The 22,554-nt window shown below is 45.5% G+C and overlaps 1 protein-coding gene across 1 annotated transcript in view; it reads right to left on the bottom strand.

The window, feature by feature from the left end:
• The window catches only part of EPAS1 (endothelial PAS domain protein 1), an 87,623-nt gene extending 65,424 nt beyond the window's left edge, over nucleotides 1–22,199 (bottom strand). Inside the window, exon 1 of the mRNA XM_032239456.1 lies at nucleotides 21,646–22,199. Coding sequence (XP_032095347.1) covers nucleotides 21,646–21,671 — 26 coding nt within the window. The 5' untranslated portion in view covers nucleotides 21,672–22,199. The remainder of the gene's footprint in view (nucleotides 1–21,645) is intronic.
• Between the last annotated feature and the right edge of the window lie 355 nt (nucleotides 22,200–22,554).

Raw genomic sequence — 22,554 nt, 5'->3', positions numbered from 1 at the left:
AAAGAAGTCCAGGGTGAATAAAATGAAGGAGAGACTATAATTATGCAAATTGTTGTAATGGCTCATTTGTCTGAAAAACAGACAACTATAAACAAAATGAGGCAAAATCCTCACACTCTCCTGTCGCCAAATTTTGTTATAAATTTTTGTTTTAAATGATGCCTGGAAACTTTTAAATATGTTTAAACTGACTGGCATTATCATGCTTTCCCACGTAGACAAAAAAAAAACCTGAAAAAGAGAGCCTTAGGAAACAATTTGTCTTGAGTAAACAGTAAATTTTACAAGCAATTCCCAATCACAAGAGATCATACTAAAACTTCTGATTAAATCAAACATTCAATTCAGTTTAAAAATGAATCAAAGAAAATAAGCAAATAATGCAGACACCAAAATGAAGAGGAATCACCATTATATCAAAGCTTACTGTAAATCTATGCCACAGTTCCAACCATGATCAGCAATGGAGGAGAAAAAGCTAATCACAGCCCTTAAAAGTATACAACTTCCAAGGATGAGATAGAAACATTGGTAGCATCTTTTTCAGCTAAACTGTTGGGTTTTTAAAATAATCTTCCAGCTGTCAGCAAATCTGAATGACACTTTCTTTAAAATTTTCAATGTCATGAAAACAACTGTATAAAGAAGAAAGAGTGCCTTTTTAAAGATACAGATTGTGTCATAAAATTTCAGGAGGACAATGAAAAATGGAGCTTATTTGAAATCTTGGCCACAGAAACACCATGGAAGAAAAACTTGTTTTCCCAGCTAGTAGCTCCTTGCTCAAAGCATACATATGGGCCACACTGGAGGATCATTTTATCCAGAGTTAAGATCTGGCCCAGCCCTGGAAGCTGTCATCATTGCAGCCTCTTCCTATGTAATCAAGTGAATTATTCTAAGCCTAGAGAAAGGCGTACATGGCACTTAACCTTTTATTTTGTAGCTATTTCTGGGACACCATAGCTAACACATTGGTCAGAAATATAGAAAAGATGCTGCTTTTCAGGTTTGAAAATAATCTTGGGCTGGTTATCGCTTGATTTCTGAGCCTGGATATGTCAATGAATAAAGGTTTCACTATGACACCTCTACAAGTGGAACTTAATACAACTATTTATTAAATATTTGTAACTTAGTAACAAGATAGTTCTGATATATTGGTATATAGAAAATGCATTTCACAATAGTATGTAACATGATAATGTAGGCATACCTCATTTTATTGTGCCTCACAATAATATTAATAACTCTAATAATTAATGGTGAATTTAGGGGAGACATGTCATGTGAATTTACAATTAGTTCTGCTAAAACATGGCATATGTGCTCCTAAAAATCACTATACTATGCAAAAATAAAAACCGCAGAGTTTATGGGAAAGAAGGGGTTAGGGCGTAACACTTATACTTTCTCAGCAACACAAAAAGAAGATGGGAACTTAATAAAAATGGTAGCACAGTTTTACATGTTTAATGGTTAAGAAACATAGGCAGGCTTCATTTTATTATGCCCTACTTTATTGCACTTTGCAGGTATTGCACTTTTTACAAATTGAAGGTTTGTCAGGCAAGTTTATCTGTGCCATTTTTCCAACAGCATGTGCTCACTTCATATCTCTGTGTCATATTTTGGTCATTCTTGCAGTATTTCAAACTTTCATTATTATTATATTATTATATCTATTATTATGGTGATCTGCGATGAGTGATTTTTGATGTTACCATTGTAATTGTTTTTAGGCACTATAAACTGCACCCATATAAGACAGTGATCTCACTCAATAAATGTTGCATGTGTTCTGACTGCTCCAGTGATTGGCCATTCCGTGTGTGTGTGTGTGTGTGTGTGTGTGTGTCCATCCTCCCCATCCTTCCTATTCCCTGAGACACAACAATATTGAAATTAGACCAATTTTAATAATCCTACAAAGGCCTCTATGTGTTCAAATGAAAGGAAGAGTCACACATCTCTCAACTTTAAATCAAGAGTGAATAAATGATTAAGCTTAGTGAGAAGATCAATCAGGCATAATATTCCCTTAAGCCAAAGTATAATCCAGAGCAAGGCCCCACCTCTCTTTAATTCTATGAAGGCTGAGCAAGGTAAGGAAGCTGCATAAGAAAAGTATGAAGGTAGCAGAGGTTGGTTCGTTACATTTAAGGAAAGAAGACATCTCTATAACATAAAAATGCAAGGTGAAAGAGCAAGTGCTGATATATAAGTAGCAGCCAGTTATTTAGAAGATCTAGCGACGATCACTGATGGAGGTAGCTATACTAAACAACAGATTTTCGTGTAGGTGAAAGAGCCTTATGCTGGATGAAGATGTCATCTAGGACTTCTACTACTAGAGGGGAGAAATCAATGCCTAGTTTCAAAGGACATGCTGACTCTCTTGTTAGGGACTAACACAGCTGGTGACTTCAAGCTGAAGCCAGTGATCATCTACCATTCTGTAAATCCTAGGGTTCTTAAAAATTATGCCAAATCTACTTTATTCTTGCTCTATCAATGGAACAACAAAACCTGGATGACAGCATACATGTCTATGTGCTCCCTGCCAGTGCACCTAGTTACTGAAGAGCTCTGATGGAGATGTATAAAATTAATGTTGTTTTCATGCCTGGTAACACAAGATCCATTCTGAAGCCCATGGATCAAGGAGTAATTCTGACTTCCAAGTCTTATTTATATTTTGTAAGGCCATAGCTGCCATAGATAGTGATTCCTAGATGAATCTGGGCAAAGTAAATTGAAAACCATCTGGAAAGAAGTGATCATTCTAGATACCATTAACAGCATTTGTGATTTGTGGGAGGATGTCAAAATAGGAGCATTAACAGGAGTTTGGAAGAAGTTAACTTCAAACCTCATGGATGACTTTGAGGGGTTCAAGACTTTAGTGGGGGAAGTAGCTGCAGATGTGGTAGAAATAGCAAGAGACCTAGAAGCAGAGCCTGAAGATGTGGCTGAACTGTTGCAACCTCACAATAAAACTTAAACAGATGAGTCATACCTTCTTACAGATGAGCAAAGAAAAGCAGCTTCTCAAGATGGAATTTGCTACTGGTAAAGACGGTGTGAACATCATGGAAATGACGATAAAGGATTTAGAATATTATATCAACTAAGTTGATAAAGCAGTGGCAAGTTTTGAGAGGACTGACATCAATTTTGAAAGAAGTTCTTCTGTGGGTAAAATGCTATCAGACAGCATCACATGCTGCAGAGTCTTGAAAATAAGACTCCATTGATGTGAAAGACTTCATTCTTGTCTTATTTTAAGGAATTGCCATAGCCACCCCAACCTTCAGCAACCACCACAGTAATCAGTTCTGTAGCCACCGACATGGAAGCAAGAACTTCTACCAGTAAGAAGATCATGACTCACTGAAGGCTTAGAGGATTGTTAGCATTTCTTTTAACAATAAAATATTTTGAAATTAGGACATTGTTGGCCAGGTGCAGTGGCTCACGCCTGTAATCCCAACACTTTGGGAGGCTGAGGCGGGCGGATCACTTGAGGTCAGGAGTTCAAGACCAGCCTGGCCAATATGGAAAACCCCCATCTCTACTAAAAATACAAAAATTAGCCAGGTATGGTAGCACATGCCTGTAATCCCAGCTACTTGGGAGGCTGAGACACCAGAATCACTTGAACCCAGGAGGCAGAGGTTGCAGTGAGCCGAGACTACGCCACTGCACTCCAGCCTATGAGACAAAGTGAAATTGTTGCCAAAAAAACCCAAAAAACCAAAAGTATGTACATTGTTTTTTAGACATAATGCTAAAGTATAGTGTAAACAACTTTCATGTGCACTAGGAAGCAAAAAATCATGCGACTCATTTTATTGTGATATTCACTTTATTATAGTGACCTAGAATGAACCTACAATGTCTTAGAAGTATGACTGTATTCTGTAATTATATACCAATATTCATGATATAGAAGTATGTTCACCAAAGAGTTAACAGTGGTTATCTCTGGTGGTGACATTTTGGTGATTTTTATTTTTATCTCCATGCCTTCTTTTACTATGACTTTTTATGGGGAAGATGTATGTTTTTTATAATCAGCAGAAAACAACTTAGCAACTTTAAAAATAAATTTACACAATTCATGGAGATGGATGTGTGTGCACGTGGTCCCAGGGCCTCCCTAACTCCCCTTGTGCTATAATCTTCCAAAGAATTTGAGGGGACTCTGCCCCTCTTGCCCTCCACCCTCAGAGCCCAGAGCACCCCTGGGTGATGTTTGCAGGTCCGTGTTCTCCCTCTACATCCTGCCCTCCGTCCAGCAGTGTGAGTGAGCTGCTCCTGCACTGGGGCCAGCCATTCAAGGAGCAAGGAAATATTATGCAAGAGCACAGGAAGTCAGAGGAGACAGGATTCTGGGCAGGCCTGGCAAGGAGTCTGTGTGAACTCCAGTGAACAAGCAGACTTTGCTCAGTGGGGCCAAAGCCAGCGAAAGCCTTCCCAGGGCAGCAAAAGGGAGCTGTCCACCTCATGTCTCTGGCCAGTGGGCAGCCATCCAGAACTTGATGTACCTGATGTGAGGCAGATAAACCCAGGTCTCAATATTTCTACTCTTCTGGCCCAAGTTCAAGGTGACTCCCCAACACTTATGCACCGTGACTCACCTCCATCCCACAGTACAGTACGCACCCCCGCCCCCTCTGTACAACATGACTTCATTCAGTGATTTTCAAACCTGCTCCTCTCATGGCCACTAGCTTTCCAGCTCAGTCCTATCTCACTGTCTCAAACCGAGGGACACAGTCCCTCTGCATTGCCTGCATGGGCTGTCTCGCATCAGTATCAGCCCTTAAAACTTCAGATATGTTCATGTACATGTATATGAGTCACAGTGGCCATAACCTCTTTTTGTGCAGTAGTTGATATTTTTGAAGCCCCAATCCAACTGGCAGGGCAGATATCACAGCAGCCATCTAACAACTGGAAACTGAGGCACAGAGGGAGTGCAGTGTGACCCAGTTGAGGGTGCTCTCCCTCACCCCAGCAGCCTGCCTCCTTCTCCCTGGCATCAGGAGATGGAGACACTACCCCTCCTGTAAGCACAACTATCCCTTTCTGTAGAAACCACTGGGCAGCCCACCTTCTCACACCCCAGCCCACCTCCTTCTTGAGGGTGGTGGTCCTGCTGCTGTCATGGAAGTGGGCTGGGCCATGGTCAACAGTGACTTCCAAGTCTCTGCCCCTCTACTCCAACAGAACCTCCTCCTGGAGAACGGGGAGTTCCTTTCTCCAACCCCCCACCAAGCATCTTTAATAGTCCACCTTCCTTCCCTCTAAGGGAGCATGTGAAAACAGGAGTCAGGACCAAACTCCACTTGAAATTTACTTCAAAATGGAGCTGGAGCCCTATTAGGGATCTCTGAGCCAATTTTGACTGGTTCCCATCTTCAAGTCCATCTTGAAGATGGGGAAACTGAGGCCCAGAGAGCTCATGAAGCTGGTTAGCACTTGCCTTTGCTGTCTAGCAGGCCACAAGAATAGACACACCAACAGGACGTTTTCCCCGAACAGAAAGGACCTAGATCTGAGTGGAGGGATAGCCAAGGCTGGGTAGAAACGGGGCTGTGGTCCTAGGACCCCCAATCCGTTTGGCATCTGTGGAGGAGCAGGCAGTGGTGTTTCAACACACAGAGCCAGCCATGTAGCGAGTGACACCCACCCAATCACTGCCCCCAGCCTGACAATTACTAATTGTGGTAAGAACCGACAGTGGCATTCTCCTGGGACTGTGTTGTGTATTTCCAGACGCCACCAACACACAATGGCCTCTACTCCTCCAGGGTAAACATTGCCAAATAAGACAAACAATAACATCACCATGACAGAAAAATAAAGTGCCAAGAGAGACAGCATGGGTCTGTGGAAAGAGTCTGGGTCTGGGAGCTGTTCACGCAGGCACTGCCACTCTCTGGTTTTGTGATCCCATTTTTGTGCCTCAGTTGTTTCTATATGACAAAAATGACAAAAGCTTCAATCTACATCAAGAACTTTGAAAAACATTAAGCACTGAACAAATATAATAATATTGAAGACAAAGACTCCACACCCCCAGATTATTTCACTTAACACTTAAGAAGCACCTCCTATGTTTAGGCGCTTCCCTAAACCCTGAGGATATGGTGGTAAGCATGTAATGCATGGTGCCTGCCTTCATGACGCTTACAAACTGGGGGGCAGCAAAGGTGACAGATAATAAGCAAACAAATAAATTACGACATGTGGGGCCAGGCACAGTGGCTCACACCTGTAATCCCAGCACTTTGGAAGGCTGAGACAAGTGGAGCCTGGCCAACATGGTAAAACCCTATTTCTACTAAAAGTACAAATATTAGCCTGGCATGATGGTGTGTGCCTGTAATCCTGGCTACTCAGGAAGCTGAGGTGGGAAAATTGCTTGAACCTGGGAGGCAGAGGCTGCAGAGAGCTGAGATCCCACCATTGCACTCCAGTCTGGTGACAGCAAGACACCATCTCAAATAAATAAATAACAACATGTTGGAAGTACTATTAAAATAAAACAGGACGGAGGTTAACTAAAGGAGGTGAGAAAAGGCTTCCCTAAGGAGGTGATATTTAACCTGAGACCTGAAGGCCGAAGTCAGTAGGCCAGCCTCACGGGTGGGGCTGAGGGATGAGTCAGCTTAGGCATTAGGGACATCAGAGATGTTACAGATGAAGGATCAGAAGCCAGAGCTGAGTGGCCTGTCGCATCTCATGGTCAGTATGCAGCAGAGCTGGGCATTTGCACCCAAAGCCTTCCTTTTTCCCACTCCTGGTAACACCAGAAGGTCAAGGTATCTTTTAGGTGTCAGCATTCACTCTGTTTCTCAATCTGCTTATAGGTGTCTGACCTCTTAAAGACCTTGGGCAAGTCATCTGCTCTCTTTGGGAGCCCGCAAATAGGTCTTGCTCATAAGATGCAAAGCAACAAGTAGGACCGGAGCAGATATGATACGGGTGTAGCTCTTTAGGTTTAGAAATTTGGGTGCGCTGAGTTGAAGGGATATTCCTATTCTCAGCAGGATCACATATGGCACGAGCCATCTCCATCTCCACATGGGAGGGAAAAACAGGCCAGATAGGCATATAACTGGTCAGACCCTTTATCCGGAATCCTGGAAGTGTCCTTGGTCACAGTGTAATCAGATTTCCTGACATCTCAGAGTATGGCCAAAAATAGAACTCATACCCAAAAACCATTATTAGCAAAAACTAATAATTCTGAAAATCCCAGCCAAGTGAGAAATTTAAAGGCCTGAGAGCAAGTCTCCTAGCTTATCCTAAGTCTCCCTGCCAACTGCAGCCAAATCACATCAACAGGCAATTAATGTGCCTAATGATTATATTGCTGTGCTTGTTAATAATGATGCCTTGAATGTCTGCCCTTTATACTTTTCAAAGGTCTATCTACTGAGATAATAGTTGCAAAAGTGATTTTTAAAATATACTTTAAAATGCATGGTTTTATGAAACTCTAGCTCATTTCAAACTCATAATAGTACTCTAGCAGCAAATATGTCTAACCCCATTTAGAAAGGGAAAGGTTAAATTACCTGTTCTAGGTCACACACAGCAGAAAAAGATCTAGAATAGTCTTTCAAACTCCTAGAGACCTAAGAGCTCCTCTGAACCCCATATGAAGGTAGGCTTTGCCAGGGACACAAAAAAAGAGGAGGTGACTCGGGACCAATTACAATCTGTTTGGCAAGATAAAAGCCAAGAAACACAGAACCCTTGTGGTCATCCTAACGCTAATTTTGGAGGCAAAGAAATTCAAGTGGGTGAAAGTTTGTCTCTTTCCAAAATAAACATGTACTCTGCCTTGGCCCTGAAGATCTAACTCAAGAAGAATTAAGTTGTCGTCATTGCCCTAGTAATATTTGGAGCCATACAAGGAGCTACAGGTGGTCTGGAATCACCAGGCTTATGTTGATTTCGGTATAGCAAATGGTTTCAAACGTGCTCAAAAGAGATGGCCCAGGAACAAAGGAATCATCGCTCACAGTCACCCAGACTCCTTTCTGCCTGGGTTTTCTGCTCACCAGGCTTCCCCAAGGCCTTGGGCGGGCGGGCAGCCATACTGACCACACCACCCTCAGGTGGTGTGCCCATGTCTCAACATCTCACTAGCCAAGGTGGGGAAAAGCACTTGCCAGGAGTTCAGCAAAGGCAAAGTTGGAACTTTTCAAAAGGACGTTTTCCTTTAAAAACGAAGAGAAAAGGAAATGAACACAAAGGGATAAACATGGATAGGTTCATAGGCTTCACACCCTAACAGATACCTAGTCACAGGTTAGCTTGGTAGGACATCTTCCCTTTCCTTCTGGAGGTCCACCTGGAGCTGTGAGAAGGTAGATGCTAGACTCAAATTTCTAGCCATGACAAGATTTGGGTAAACAATACTTTCTGGCCTAGGGGAGTTCTTAGGAGATCCTTGAGACTAATTCCTTAGTTTGGGCTGCACTGTGCTCCAGAGCTTTCTGGCACCTGCATTCCCTTCCTGGTTCTGACAGTCCAGGCTCCTTTCCACCTGACTCCAGAGGGCCCTTCCCTGGTCTCGGGCCTGAGGCTCAGCAGCATGCAGAGTAGGCAATGAGCAGAGAATGACTGTGGAGTGAGTCATTAAACCAACCAATCCTGCCTGGGCCAGGTAGCAGTTTCCCAGTTATACAAGCATTTATTGATCACTAGAGGAACAGAAAAGAAATAAGAGGCCATCATGCAGTCACCATTGTGAGGTTAAATTCTAAGCCAAAAGTACTCAGGAGTTATAGCCTCCCTTAAAGTACCAGGGGACAGAGTGAGCTAAAGTGACTTGGATGAGACCCGCTGGCCTCTACTGGTCCCTGGAATGGAATCTTCTCCAGTGATTTGGGATCTCTGGCCAAAGCCTGGCCCACAGGTGTTCAGCTTTGACTTTAAGTGCTTCTAAATTGCTTCAGAAGAAAGGTTACACCTGCCTGAGGAAAAATCCCGATGCTCTACCCAGGTGACTTCAGAAAGACAGATCCTTTTCTCCCTCTTCTGTCAGTATCATCCCAAGAACTTCAGAGTTAGGGCTTTAGGGAATATGGTGGCCAAACACTAGGGGAGAAGGTCAAAATAGCTTGGTCACTGTGCTCTGTACAGGGTGTGCAATGGAGAGTTATTGGTAGAAACTGACAAAAGGGATGGTCTGACTTGGATTTGGCTGTTCCATTCCCTAAAAATAGCGGGATGTTGAAGGGACTGTTCAATCTGTTCCATGATGGTTAGACTCAAAAACCTAGAATCCAGAATGAGAAAGGGCAGGAAGGGACAGAATGAGAGCCTTATCAAATAATGAAGGGGACAAAGGCATTACCATCAGAAAGAGAACATGAGAATGTGATGCTATTTTAGGATATAGCAAGCTGTCATCTTCCAGCCCCCACTCTGCTGACTGGGAGACTCAGACATGGCATGTATTACCCTGAGAGGTGGTAAAGGCTAAAAAGAAACATATATCAGAGTGATTTGGGCACATTCACACATGACTGATTTACTAAGGGCTAGCAGGGGAGGCTTTGAGGTCAATATTATGGAAAATAAACCATGACCTCCTCCATCCACCCTCTTGGTGCTCACATTAGAGCCAGGCTCCTGGTTGGAGGGCTAATGGAGATGCCCTGAGCAGCTTCTCATGTGCCAGAAGAGGCATATGCTGCTCCCATGGCCCCAAGGCAACCCAAAGATTCCATCTCAACATGACTCAGGAAGGCCTGCCCCTAAACTTCCCAACACCAGCCCAGGCCTTGTCCTCATCTCCTTTCTGCTAACAGAGCTCCAGATCCAGCTCTGGAAGGAAGTGGCTCACCAGTCCTGGCCTGCACACTGTTTATTCCTGCCTCCTCATTTTACTTATGCAATTCACCTCAAATGGAATGCCCCATACTCATCTGCCTATCCAAATTCTACCTAATCTACAAGACAGACCTAGATCTTCATGCTCCTCCAGTAAACCTCCCTCTAATCTACGCTAATCACTTCCCTTTCTAACTATTCCCAACACACGAGATCTATTTACCCTTACTCACTCTCACTTAATTACTATCAATCTTACACTGTTTGCTCAATGTTTTATCTGAGTTGGTTTTGACTTCCTAATAAGACGGCAACATTGTAAAGACAGGGCTTAGACATCCATTAACATAAACCGTCTTATATTGCTTAAACAAATCATTTTAGGAGATCCTGAATGCAGGGTCCATCTAATGCCTCTTTGTAGCCTCACTGTACAGCATGGCACCTGAATTTGGGAGGGAACCTATAAACATCTACACACAGTGATGATCTCCACAAACCTTGCTATGTGCATGGTGGATAACCAATGAGGATAAGTTAGGTTGATGTGAGCAAAGTGTCTGCCTGTGCTTCCTGTTCTCTACACCAAGCTTCCAAAGTTCCTGACATAGATAAAATTACTCAGTCTACAAATAATTACTGAGCACCTAAGCAGACCTCTATTCTGACTTCTATGGGGAAAAAAGAATAGGAAAAAATGACTGGGTCCTTGCTCTTGAAGGCTTACCACTTAAGTGGTGATCAAGGACATATACCACCCCCAACCTTCAAAAGCAAGTCGTAAAAGCATCAACACAAATAACAAAATACAGAATACAGACTGAAGACCATATATAAACACAAGGATAACCAATGTGCAGTTAATCAGGGAAGGCTTCCCAGAGAAGATGATCTCTGGACTGAGAGCTAGTGCCCTCTTGCACAACTTCCCCATCTTGCTTTTAACTTTGAGATTAAGCTGAGTATTTTGTTTGGCTGTACTTGCCTTAGTGTACAAGGGATTCTTGAAGTGAAGCACTGATATAATACTAGCCTGATGTTTGTATATGATATAAAGTCATATATCAATGAGACCTGACTGTGGTCCCACAATTTTTTTCTTTTCCTTCTTCTTTCTTTTTAAAGGGAAATAAGGGGTCAAATCTACATGAATGAAGAAAGAAAGCAGAGCACAAGAGGCAGGCTTTCCGAGTAACCCAAGGGACATGAACATAGCAATTCTATGATTTAAAAAAAAAAAAATTAAGCACGATTTCAGAGCCAAAAAAAAAAAAAAGCAAGGTATAATAGGGCACATCAGAAAATCAGACATCCTTGCCCTTCAGCAACATGCTATATTGTTAGAAAGGCAAAAACAAATAAAGTGTCATTAGATAACGAGGAAATACAAGCACGCTCTTTGGCAAACAACCAAAAGCTAGTAATTCCGGGAGTAGGGGTGCCAGTGTGGAAACTTCTATACTTCCTTAGTGATTTTGTGTAAGACAGGAAGCCTGGGCTCACAATAGAAAAGTGGGAGCTATTTGAATAGGAAGAGAGGGGAAAAGCATCCAAATGGAGGAGCTGGTGTGAGGGACTAGAGGTGGGAATAAGTACTGCAGCACTGCCCTTTGGGAGGTGGCTTGTGTATTAGGAACTTGGGAGGCACAGTGGATGATGGTGAATGGGGTGGGGTGGGGTCCCTTGTAGTCAGCAAGGTGAACTCCCACTGCCATGGTGGCTGCCCTTGGGAAGAAAAGTAGGCCAAGGACCCATGTTTCCACTGAAGCTCTAAGTTTCTAGCTGATCTTTGGAGATCCCTAAGAAAAACACCCAAATCCATAAAAGAAACCCCTATCCTGCTCTGAAGATTCTCTGTGCTCCGAGGACAGGGCAGTCCTGCTGAGGAGCCCAAAACAGCAGCAGGATCGGCACAATGCGGACCACTTCTGAGGGGCCAGGAAAGCAATCTCAGCAGCCAGGGTACCTTCCAGTCAGTCAAGACAGCAGGGAAATGCATAGGGGTGCTAATTTCCATGGGACTCTGGAAGACTCCAGAGAGTCAGGGGACCACACAATGCCCAGCCACACAGGCTAGCACTTCCCTAGATGTCTTGGCCATGACAAAGGCCCTCACCAAATGGGAGGGGCACATCAGCTGAGGCAAGACAAACAGAGTGATGGCAAGAAAGCCAAAAAAATCAAGAAAAGCCTCAACTCCCATGCCCCACCCACCAATAATTCCTCCTAAGTCTCGGGTACAGAATAAAAGACAGATTCCTGCTGCACAATGATATGGTTACATTTATAGAGGCTCTCTTGTCACCAGTGAAATGTGACCTTCATACTTTCCTTATCTTAATATCTGGGTAAACATTTGTTGTGCAAGCACACAAATAAAGGTTCTAAAGGTGAAATGTGGTGTGTCCAGCAACACCACACTGCTCCAAACCCAGGCACCAGAGAGTCCTTTTGGCTCTGCAGAGGACTTCTCCCTTCCTTCACCCTGGGCACCAAAATTAGCTTTGTCGACCTCAGCCAGCACTGGAGTGAACGCTACCATTCGAAAATAGCATCTGAGAACTCTTGGAAACACAGGAGAGAAATACAAGGGTACAGTGGTTTACAGAAACTTACTGAGAAAGCAATATCACTGGAGTGCTTTTTTAACTAAATATACAGGAAAGGAGCATTAGGAGGATTTACTCCAATCTTTGTGAAGTGAATGATATGCTTCTACCTCCCATCCTGATTGATTCTATTAAGCATGATCGTTTTCATTTAGAAAAATATTGTAATGTTCATAAAAGAGAGTTTATCAAATTATCCGTGCTTTGACCAAAAGTTTTGCTATACTAACTTGCACAGTTCTATTATTTCTAGAACACTCTCTAAAAACAGTCTCATTTCCCCATATATTTGATATACGTGGTTTTTTAAATCTTGTCTTGAAATGCAGAAGAAAGGATTCTCAAGCAGTCCCTCAAAATACACAATTTTCTGTTGTTTCTGTGTGGAATTCATAAACAAAGCCAAGTAACTGATTTTTTCTGTGTGCTTAAAGGCACTCTTTCCTGCAACTGTGTGTGACGTATTTTTCCAGGACAATCTTTCTCAATACTCCAAAGTGCTTCAGTAACAGGAAGTCGTAAAGGTAGGAAGGAGGCCTGTAAATATTTGCTGTAATTACTCATTAGTAATGAGAATGGCTGGCACTGAATTTTGAGTCACCCTTTTTGCTCATGGCTCATTACCTTGTAACAGGAGCCCAAGGTGGTACACATGGGCCTTCTCTCACCATGGACACTTGGGTCTACTTCTAGGTTTTACTTCAGACAGTGTGGCTTGTTTCTCTCAGCACCCCCATTTCCCAAATATAAAGGAAGGAAAGTGTGCTGCTCTTCTTGCTTGCTCCCTGCCCACTACCCAGAGGCAGTAAGGACAAATCTTATACAAAGTGGTGACAGTATGCAAAGTTTTTATCAAGAGTAAAATATGTGTATTTTTTAATACTACACTAATACAACATCGAGAGACAGATAAATACTATCTGGCTAGACACACAGCACAATGATTTAAATGATTACCAAAAAATAATCATGTACTTCAACGGATGTATTTTAAACAACTTAGAAAATGCTTCTGAACTTTCTCAGATTCAGCTCATGTATCCTCTTATTCATAACAAACCACTGACTCCCCATAGTCATAGGCCAACATCAGGGCACCTCAGACAAAAGACTCAACTAAAGCTATTAAAGAGTTGATTAACTTCTAAGAATACTATTGGCTGTACCCTCTGCTTCTGGGGGCAGCCTACAGGGCAACGGGGGTTACCTTCAGCACCACAATCATGAGTACAACATAATGGATCCACTTTCCTACACATGTGTTTAATTATGCAGCCTAACCAGATAAAATCACCAATTTGTTATGATTGCTACCACTTATCTCTTAGTGGTTTTTTTTTTATTATTATTAAAGATAAGGTTTCACCATATTAGTCAGGCTGGCCTCAAACTCCTGACCTCAGGTGATCAGCCCCCCTCAGCCTCCCAAAGTGCTGGGATTACAGGTGTGAGCCACCGCGCCCGGCCCCTTAGTTTTTTTTAATTGAATAGGTCCGTGGCTGGGGGTGTGGGGGGCGGGGGCAGTTCAAGAACTCACTAGGAGTGTAATAAGAATCTACCAATCCACTTCCATGGCTTTGTAGAATTGAGAAAATGTCAGATGAGTACATGGCAAATAGACATATGTTTTAATGGGGTCATTTTTCTCATTGATAAGACACCCTTTCTGAAATATTTTTCCACATGAGAAAAGGATCTGTTCACAGGATCATTATCTGGCATGGAAATTACTTATGACTTTAAAACTGAAGAATCTCTCCGAGTTTGGGGTGGGGGAGGGAATGGGAAATGTGCCTCCTGGGAACATGTGGAACTTCTGGCAGTGACGTCATATAGTAAGAGTCTTGCTGACATACAAGTGGCCCCTGCAAACAGCCTAAGGCAGTCAAGCGAACAGGTATTTCTTAAGAAATTCACGAAAACAAGGTCACTTAGAAGTACATAACATTTTTGTCCATCCTGCATCTGACTCTTCAGTTCCAGGGATCTCACAAACGGTCCCGCCACTATTATAGACTTTCTGCTTTCATCAGATCAGTTCTGTGGCTTCCAACAGTGGGACCAGACAATGGGCACCAAATTACACCCAATAGCTACTGGAAAATCACAGATGCTGCTAGGGGCACGTACCCATGGATGACCACCATATGGACTGTGACACAAAGCTGCCAACATGGCTTGCTTCTCTCTCTTTAAGATATGTGTCTGTGCAGTTCTGTTTTACAGCCCTGGAAAAGCTCAAGGAACCCTCTAGGTTCACAGTGCAGAGGCCAATAGTGTGATGGCTGTGAAGGTTCAGGACTCATCACAGAAAGGGCTCTAATAGAAATGCACCATACTATTATCACAAAAATCATAGCTATTCTTTATCCCCCTATCCATTCTTTCCTTCCTGTGCTTGCAATTTCAAAAGATCAAAAGAGCCACAGGAAGTCCTGTGCATCTTGATGGTTCTTCAGAAGCCACAGAGGAAAAGCTTCTAACAGGTTCTCCTGTACAATGGAGTCCGAAGGCTGAAGTAGTTATTGAAGTCTTGCCACCAATGAAGGGTGGGAGGTGGAAAGCTTTGAACTTCTTGGGGCAGGAGAGAAACCCCTCCTGTCAGAGTCGAGGAAAACCCATGAAAAATAAGAAATTCCAGGAGTTCCATGTTGGCCTTTCAGGTCTTCAGTCCCTATCTGCTTGTGAGGTTTGATACAACTGATGAACCACAAAAAAAGTAATTACAATAATTATAAGGAAAACAACAAAAGCAGTTATCATTTATAGAGCACTTACTGTGAGTCAGATGTGGTATTAAATACTTTATAGCTATCTTCAATAAGGTAAACACGCATGGAACACCCATTAAGAGGACAGAATGTGGGGACCTCTTTTCCTCAGATCAAATCCAGCTTTGCCCATACAACCTATATGACCTTGAGCAGTTAACCTTTCTAGACTTCAGCTTTCCCACCAGTGAAGTGGGGATAATAACAGGGCTTATCTCACAGGATTAAAAAGTTAATCCATGTAAAGTTCTGAGGACAGCACTGGCACACATAAGACTGTCAGCTTTTTGTTTTGTCCTGATGCAAATATGATTTCTATTAAGAACACATACGTTCCTAGAACATGAAGGTCCTCCAAATAACTGTTTGAGGATGGAATATTTGAGGATAAATTTGTTTTCACAGTCATTTTTCAGAAACGTTAACAAAATCAATCATACCTGTATTAACCCTGTGCAGGGCACTCAGCTCCTTGTCCTTCCAAGACTGGCAGACATGTAGGTGGACAGACATGCTAGCCAGGGACAGGGCAGGTTAAGCTGTGCCACAGAACCTTCACTAGATGCACACACCATCCTGCTCCCTGTTCTCTACCACAGGGAGAGGCAATGGCAGTGAAACACAAGAACTGTCTGGGATCTGAACAGAAAGATTCTGAAACATAAGGCAGTCACCAAACCAGACATCTAAGACCAAAGGCTTATCTTTTCCATACTCGAGAACTTTTGAAAAGCTATTGAGAGCTGAACAGAATTCCTTCAGAACAAGTTGCTTCTATACATAATGCCTTGCACACAGCTTCAGAGATTTACACGCCAGCCTCTGAGACCCATTCACAAAGCCTGATGAAGAAGCTCCCTCTCCCTTCTTGGACTTCATGGAGTCATAGCTGTCTCCACTGGTATTCTCAGGGGAACAGAAATTACTACCCCTGTCATCTGCGGAGCCCCATCAGATCCCTCCCTCTATGTCCCCACCCAAAGCAACTGTGTAAAGAACAGCAAACATTCCATTTCAGGGGCCTTTCTGTGTATGGTGTTGAAATACATGATAAGGAATACACCATAGGGAGCCCTACGTGTTTTCCTTCCTCTCATTATCCCCCAAACACTGCTTTCTCCCATTTGACCTTCCTTCTGAGCCAGTCTTTAAGCTGGTGATCAGCACCTACCCCTGTGTGGTTCCAGGGACACTAGGAACAAATTTCTCCACCCGTAATATACATAATACTCTTGAATAATTGTGTGTGTGTATGTGTGTGTTGGGGGGCGGTTATTACCTGAAATACCACTCAGAGCTTATCTTTTGCTTCAAAGTATTACAGTCTACAGAAAAGTCACATGTAGGCTGCCAGCTCCTTATATTTTCACTTAAGCTTCCTTGTGTCTCCTCTTTTCTTTCCTAATCAGACTAAGCAACTTGATGACAAGGACCACATTCCCTATTTCTTAGTATTCTCTTCAACATTTTAGCCAGATTAAGAGTAGGTGTTCAATATAAGTTTGTCATCTTATGAATTATTTCTTAGGGTGAATATCAGATACCATCATGAGAACAAATACCATCATGAGAACAGGCAACATGGTGCTGGGGGGCAGGGAGGTGGCAGCATAGAGTACTGGGGCCCTGGGGGCTAATATTGCTAACTTGGCAGTACTGGTAAGAACTAGACCTGTTAGGAACTACCAGTGATGAAAGCAAAAGGAAAGACTCATCAGGCTAATACGAAAAGGGAAACTAGCAGGTTGGCATAGGGCAGAACCAGGGAAAACAAAATCTCAACAAACTGCTAGGTAGATTTCCTGAAAAGTGGAAACACCTAAATCTTGAGACAATTAATGACAGCAAGTATTCTCAAATGTATGGGCCTAAAATCCTGAATTATCTAATTAACCCTAAAATTATCTAATTGGTTCCTTCCATTTCTAAACACTTTACTCAATAAATTCCTAGAAAGTTGAGAATCACCCCCTCCCCTCCCACACATACACACATGCAGACAGAGAAACAGATATTCTAAGTAAATTAAACTGTTTTAGTCTCATGGTTTTCACTCCTAGTGAAAATGCCAACTCACCCGTTACAAAAATCAATCTAGCAGCTGCTTGAATGTTCTCTATCTCACAAAGCTGTCGGTTCCACTGGGGAGCGGTCCTTGCATTGGTTTTGTTTAATGAGGTCTATCAATATAAGTAAATTTTTTTCTAACTAAAACAATGAATTCATACTTCTCAAAGTTTACAGACCCTGGGAACAGCATCAATTCAACTCTGCTTTTTTTTCTTTTTTTTTTTTTTGCAAAAAAGCTAACAGAATCACTTCTACTGCAGCGTGAAGGCGTTGATAATTATCTAGAAAAGCAAATCTCCTTTCTATAAGGTTCAGTGGTTTGAGAGTAGTGATGGAGAGGGCACTCTACTCCTTTGGAAATCATCCTCACTACCTAGAGATATTTCAAGGCTGGAGTACGCTCCTGTGAACAATAGAAAAATACATACTCTTTAAAAAAATAAAATAAATAAAAGAGACTGGGTTTCACCATGTTGGTCAGGCTGGTCTTGAACTCCTGAATTCAGGTGATCCACCTGCCTTGGCCTCCCCAAGTGCTGGGATTACAGGTGTAAGCCACTGCACCCGGCCAAAAAATACGTACTTAATTGAAAGTAATAAGCTACAGTCTGACTTTTTTTTTTTTTTGAGATGGAGTTTTACTCTGTTGCCCAGGCTGGAATGCAGTGGCCTGATCTCAGCTCACTGCAGCCTCGGCCTCCTGGGTTCAAGCGATTCTCCTGCCTCAGCCTCCCGAGTAGCTGGGACTACAAGGCACCTGCCACCATGCACAGTTAATTTTTTGTTTTTTTAATAAAGACGGGGCTTCACCATGTTGACCAGGTTGGTCTCAAACTCCTGATCTCAGGGTGATCTACCCACCTCCACCTCCCAAAGTGCTGAGCTGAGCCACTGCACCCATCCCTGACTCTTATCAGCACTAATTTTCCTTGTGACTGGAAAAGTCTTTTAACCCCTCTGGGCATCAGTTTCCTTATCCAGAAAGAGAAAAGTCTGACTAGATGGTTTCCATCTAGTCAGATCTTATAATTTTCCATTATAAAATAATTCTAAGCTCCCTATAAGCACCACTGAAAAAAGATGGCATTCTTTTGAACTTCATGAAAGCTGTATGAATTAAAACTTAAATACTCAAGCCAACAATGCGTTACATAAATTTTGTATCATCCTGCATTGCTGGTAATATAATGGAAACAGGTATCAAGTGTTGAGGGAATACTTATTTAAAATATATGTTTGAATTGTGAGAAACTATCCAGCAATATTTTTTCCCTTCAGAGTTGGAATAATTATGGAGTTTGATTTGATTTTAGCAGAGGAACAAGTAGGTCCAGCTGTCGGGGAATGGGGAGATAGCTTGAAAACTTCTGATCCGGGTGTCTCCAGTTCCCCTTCCATGCTAGCCCTGTACTGAACAATACTGCATAAGCACTCCTGGAAGGTGCCTGGACCTAAGTCTGGCTTTGGGACTGGACTTTGATCCCTGATTATCCAATGATCTCATTTACATTTTGCCTGAACCACTCCCCAAACCCCATGCACCCCAGAATTTCCACAATTATTTTTTCTGAGTGAAAGGACTGAGGAGGTGAGTCATCCAGACACTTTCTAGCTCTCCCTAGAATCAGGAAGCCTGGCTGGTTAATTAGGCCACTTCATTCCTGATAAATAGGTGCACAAAAAGGGGAGTGAAAGTGCAGTGCCCCCACCAGGCTTCAGTTTCTGACATCTATGATGTCATCGCAAATGCCCACTACCACCGAAACTGGCACTATCGAGGTCAGCCAGCCAACCAACGTTTAGAAAGCAAACTATTATTAAACATTAACATATTTATCGACACATGATCGTTTTGGAACAAAATAATCTGCCCACTTCTTGAGGGACCATTGTTAAAAGGAATATTCCAAATGTTCTGCCCATATTGCATTTGGGGGAAGAAATTGCTCTGCTAAACCAAAGAAACACAAAATTTAAGAACTGGTGGGCAGAATCATCAGCAGAGAGCCTCCTCACCGCCCTTGTGAGGCACTCAGGAAAGCTACAACAGCCACTTACGTGACAACACCAACTTTCAATGCATTGGTTCACATATTTTAATTACATGTTGGTCCCTAAAAGAAGCCTGCAGCCAGAAAGCAAACCCAGGCACGAAAAGTAAACGAATCTCAAAACGATTAGTCCAACAGGAATTGGACAACCCCTTAAGGGACTCTGGATGGTGAAGGACACGCTGTTTGCCCTGCCATTCTGCAGCACAAAAACCCAGGCAGGTCGAAGAGGGCGGACACCCTGGCGTGGCTACCAGCCCAGCGCGGCAGCTCACACAGCGGCCTTCAAGGCGTTTCGCAGGCAGTCCCCACAGTAATTCTTAAAGCGGCCGCTCTCGCCAATAATTGGGAGTCTTAATTACGCAACGTTCTTCCCGCTCCCATTCCTGCTCCTTGTCTCTCTCCGCCAGCCCGCTAAGGAAGCAGGTACTGTAGCCGGGTGTGTCGAAATCATTTTCCCCCTGCTCCCAAGTTTCTCGGCATATGCGATACAAAACTGCGCAGAACCGGGCTAAGGCGCGCAGAAGGAGCTGACACTTCACACATTTGTCAAGATTACTGTCCAGCCCCACCTCGGTGATTGCCACATTCCCGATAGGCATCGCAGTTGTAAAATACACAAGTTCCCTCGCCGGCTCCGGACCCAAGAGCGCCTGCAGAGGGGCTGTCTATAGCTTTGTTTTTCGATGGTTCAGTGGTTACTGGCATTATGATTAGTTTTTACAAAATACATTGGAAACCTAAGAGTCTTTTTCTTGCTCTGCTGCCCTCAAAAAAGATGGAAAACCCCAGGACCGCTCCGAGGGCCCCGGCGATGAGGCGGCTGCGGCTCAGGGCTCCTTCACTTGTCTTGGGTCTGGTGGCGCAAAGGTGACGCGAAAGGGGGGAATGCGGCCAGGAAAGGGGAGTAGCGCCCAATCCCCTCCCCTAGCCATCCCGCAGTGAAGGGCCCCGGGCGCCGAGCCAGGACAGGCGCGTTTCGCTCCCGTTTATCATAATCCTTATCGGAGCCCCGAAGTGGGAACCGCCACTTAAGACCGGAGGATACACGGTTTCTGGCTCCAGTCCCGTAGTGGAAGTTGGAACAAGAGCAAATTAACTCCGGCAGTGTGCCCTCCAGGCCAGTCACCTCGCTCCCTTTGCGACTCGGTCCTCCTCATCCTCGCACCTCTTCACTGCCGCCCGCCGCTGGCCGCGGCTCAGGCTTAGCTGGCCGAGCGCTGGATTCCAGCTCCCCCGCAGCCTAGCCTCGCCAAGCCGCGGCCGAGAACAGGGCTGGAAGCTCCAGGCCACTGGGGCCGCAGGGGTGAAGACAGGAGGAGTGAGGGGACAGGCGGCGAGCCGCACACATCTGCAGAAGGTGAGGCTCTACCAGCTTCTGCGCGATCGCGCAGTGGAGCCCATCCTCGCTCGGGTAGCGCGGAGCCCGGCCGGACTGGGAGCGGCCGAGAGAGGGCGGGAGGGCAGCGAGAGTTGGCTGGAGTTGCCTCTCACCCAGTGCCGAGAGGTTCGCGAGGGCATCGTGGCTGCCCTTCTCTGTCCTCTTAGGAGACAAGACACCCGGACCTGCCAGGGACGCCCAGTGTTGCCGTCCGCTCCCTACATACCGAGCCACCTGCCCCCACAGGGCAATCCAGGTCACTCACTACCGACTCTCCCTGGAGTCAAGGTGCGGCACGAGGGAAGTGGGTTCTCCAACCTTCGGTGGGGTCTGGAGCCCGGGAGTGGGGCCCTCTGAAGGGTCCCGGCTCCTCTGCGCGATCTTGTCCCTGAGCCGCTCTCCGCCTCCCGCCCCGCTTGCCAATATGAGGCGCGGTGCGGGCGTAGGAGCGCATTTGGAAGTGCCCCGGGAATCCAGAGGAAAAAAGGACGTGGATGCTGCCCTAGCAGGAGAGATCAGAGAAAGTGGAGGACAACCACCCACAAACGTTTCCAAGGGCCGGTAGCCGCGGTAGGCTGGTGCGGGGCGGCTGGGAGATTTTCAGAGGAACCGTGGGAAGCACCTCCGACCTCCAGGCCATCTCCTTCGGCCTCCTGGCCACACTGCGCGCGGATCCCCAAACCCCCCCCCCCAGCCACAGAACTCTCCACCGCGAAGCCGCAGTTCCTAGTCCCCAAACCTGGCACCTGCTCTCCCCCTCTCCCCCTCGCAGCTTTCCAAACTGAGACTCGAGCTCGGAAGACCTCTCCGCACCCCTCTCCCAACCGCTTCGGTCGCGCCTGCCCCGCGCAGCCCGGCCTTGGCCTCGACCGGCCCCCTAGTCGGCCCGGACGCCCGCTTACCTTTTCTTCTCCTTGTCAGCTGTCATTGTCGCTGTGGGCCCTTGGGAGGTTCAGACGCCGAGCACCTGGGCTCCCTGGTGGGTGGGAGCTGTGGCCCTCGTCCGCTCCCGCGGCCGGGGCGGGTGGTGAAGGTCCGAGGTGTGCACAGGTCCCTTGCACCCGGCGCAGTCAGGTGGAATGTGGCGCGCGGCGAGCTAGGTGCGGGGGCGGGGGTGGAGAAAGGTGACGGGGAGGAACCTGCGCGCGGAGGCGGGGTCCGGGGAAAGAGTGGGTGGAGGCTGTCAGTCCCGAAAAGAGGACGGCGAGAAGGAAACCCAAGTTCCTTTTTCCTTCAAAAAGGAGTCACTTTTCCGAGTTTTCAAGAAAAAAAAAAAAAGTGGCTCGAATGCTGGGAGTAGGAAGGAGTCGGAGGCCGGGCTGAGCTGACCATACAGTCTCAGGACACTGCCGAGGATTGTACGGCCGCCACAGGAGCGCTGGGGCGGGAGCGCAGCGGGCACCCGAGCTGTGTGACGGACCGCTCGCGAGTGTAAAGCTCTCGCGGCCGCCAGCCCACTTTAAAATCTCCGTCGGCTGGTGCGGGGCGGGCCTGGGGCGGGCACTGGGCGGGCGCGGGGGTGGAGGCGGGCGAGCGCCGGCAGGCCCCGCCCGCGCCGTGCGCCCGGGCAGCCCATGGCGTCCCGGCCAATGGGGAGGCGCGGCCGCAGCCTCTGCCCTGACCCCGGCCCGCCCCCTGCCCCCGCGCTGAGCTCCGCGGCCGCCCGCCCGCCCCGCCTCCTGCCTCCGCACTTCTGGGACTTGTTTATGAGGTTGTCTGGGCGGTGGGTAGCGGGGTGGGACTCCGTGCCAGGGAGACGCAGCCTGCGCGGGACCGAGGGGCGGCGGGGAGCGATAGTTGCGCCACAGTGT

The sequence above is a fragment of the Sapajus apella genome, unplaced genomic scaffold (assembly GCF_009761245.1).
Source record: "Sapajus apella isolate SASKATOON/1434 unplaced genomic scaffold, GSC_monkey_1.0 scaffold44, whole genome shotgun sequence".
NCBI lineage: Eukaryota > Metazoa > Chordata > Mammalia > Primates > Cebidae > Sapajus > Sapajus apella.
Note: the sequence above shows the minus strand (reverse complement) of the source record. Positions and strands in the feature narration are given on the sequence as shown.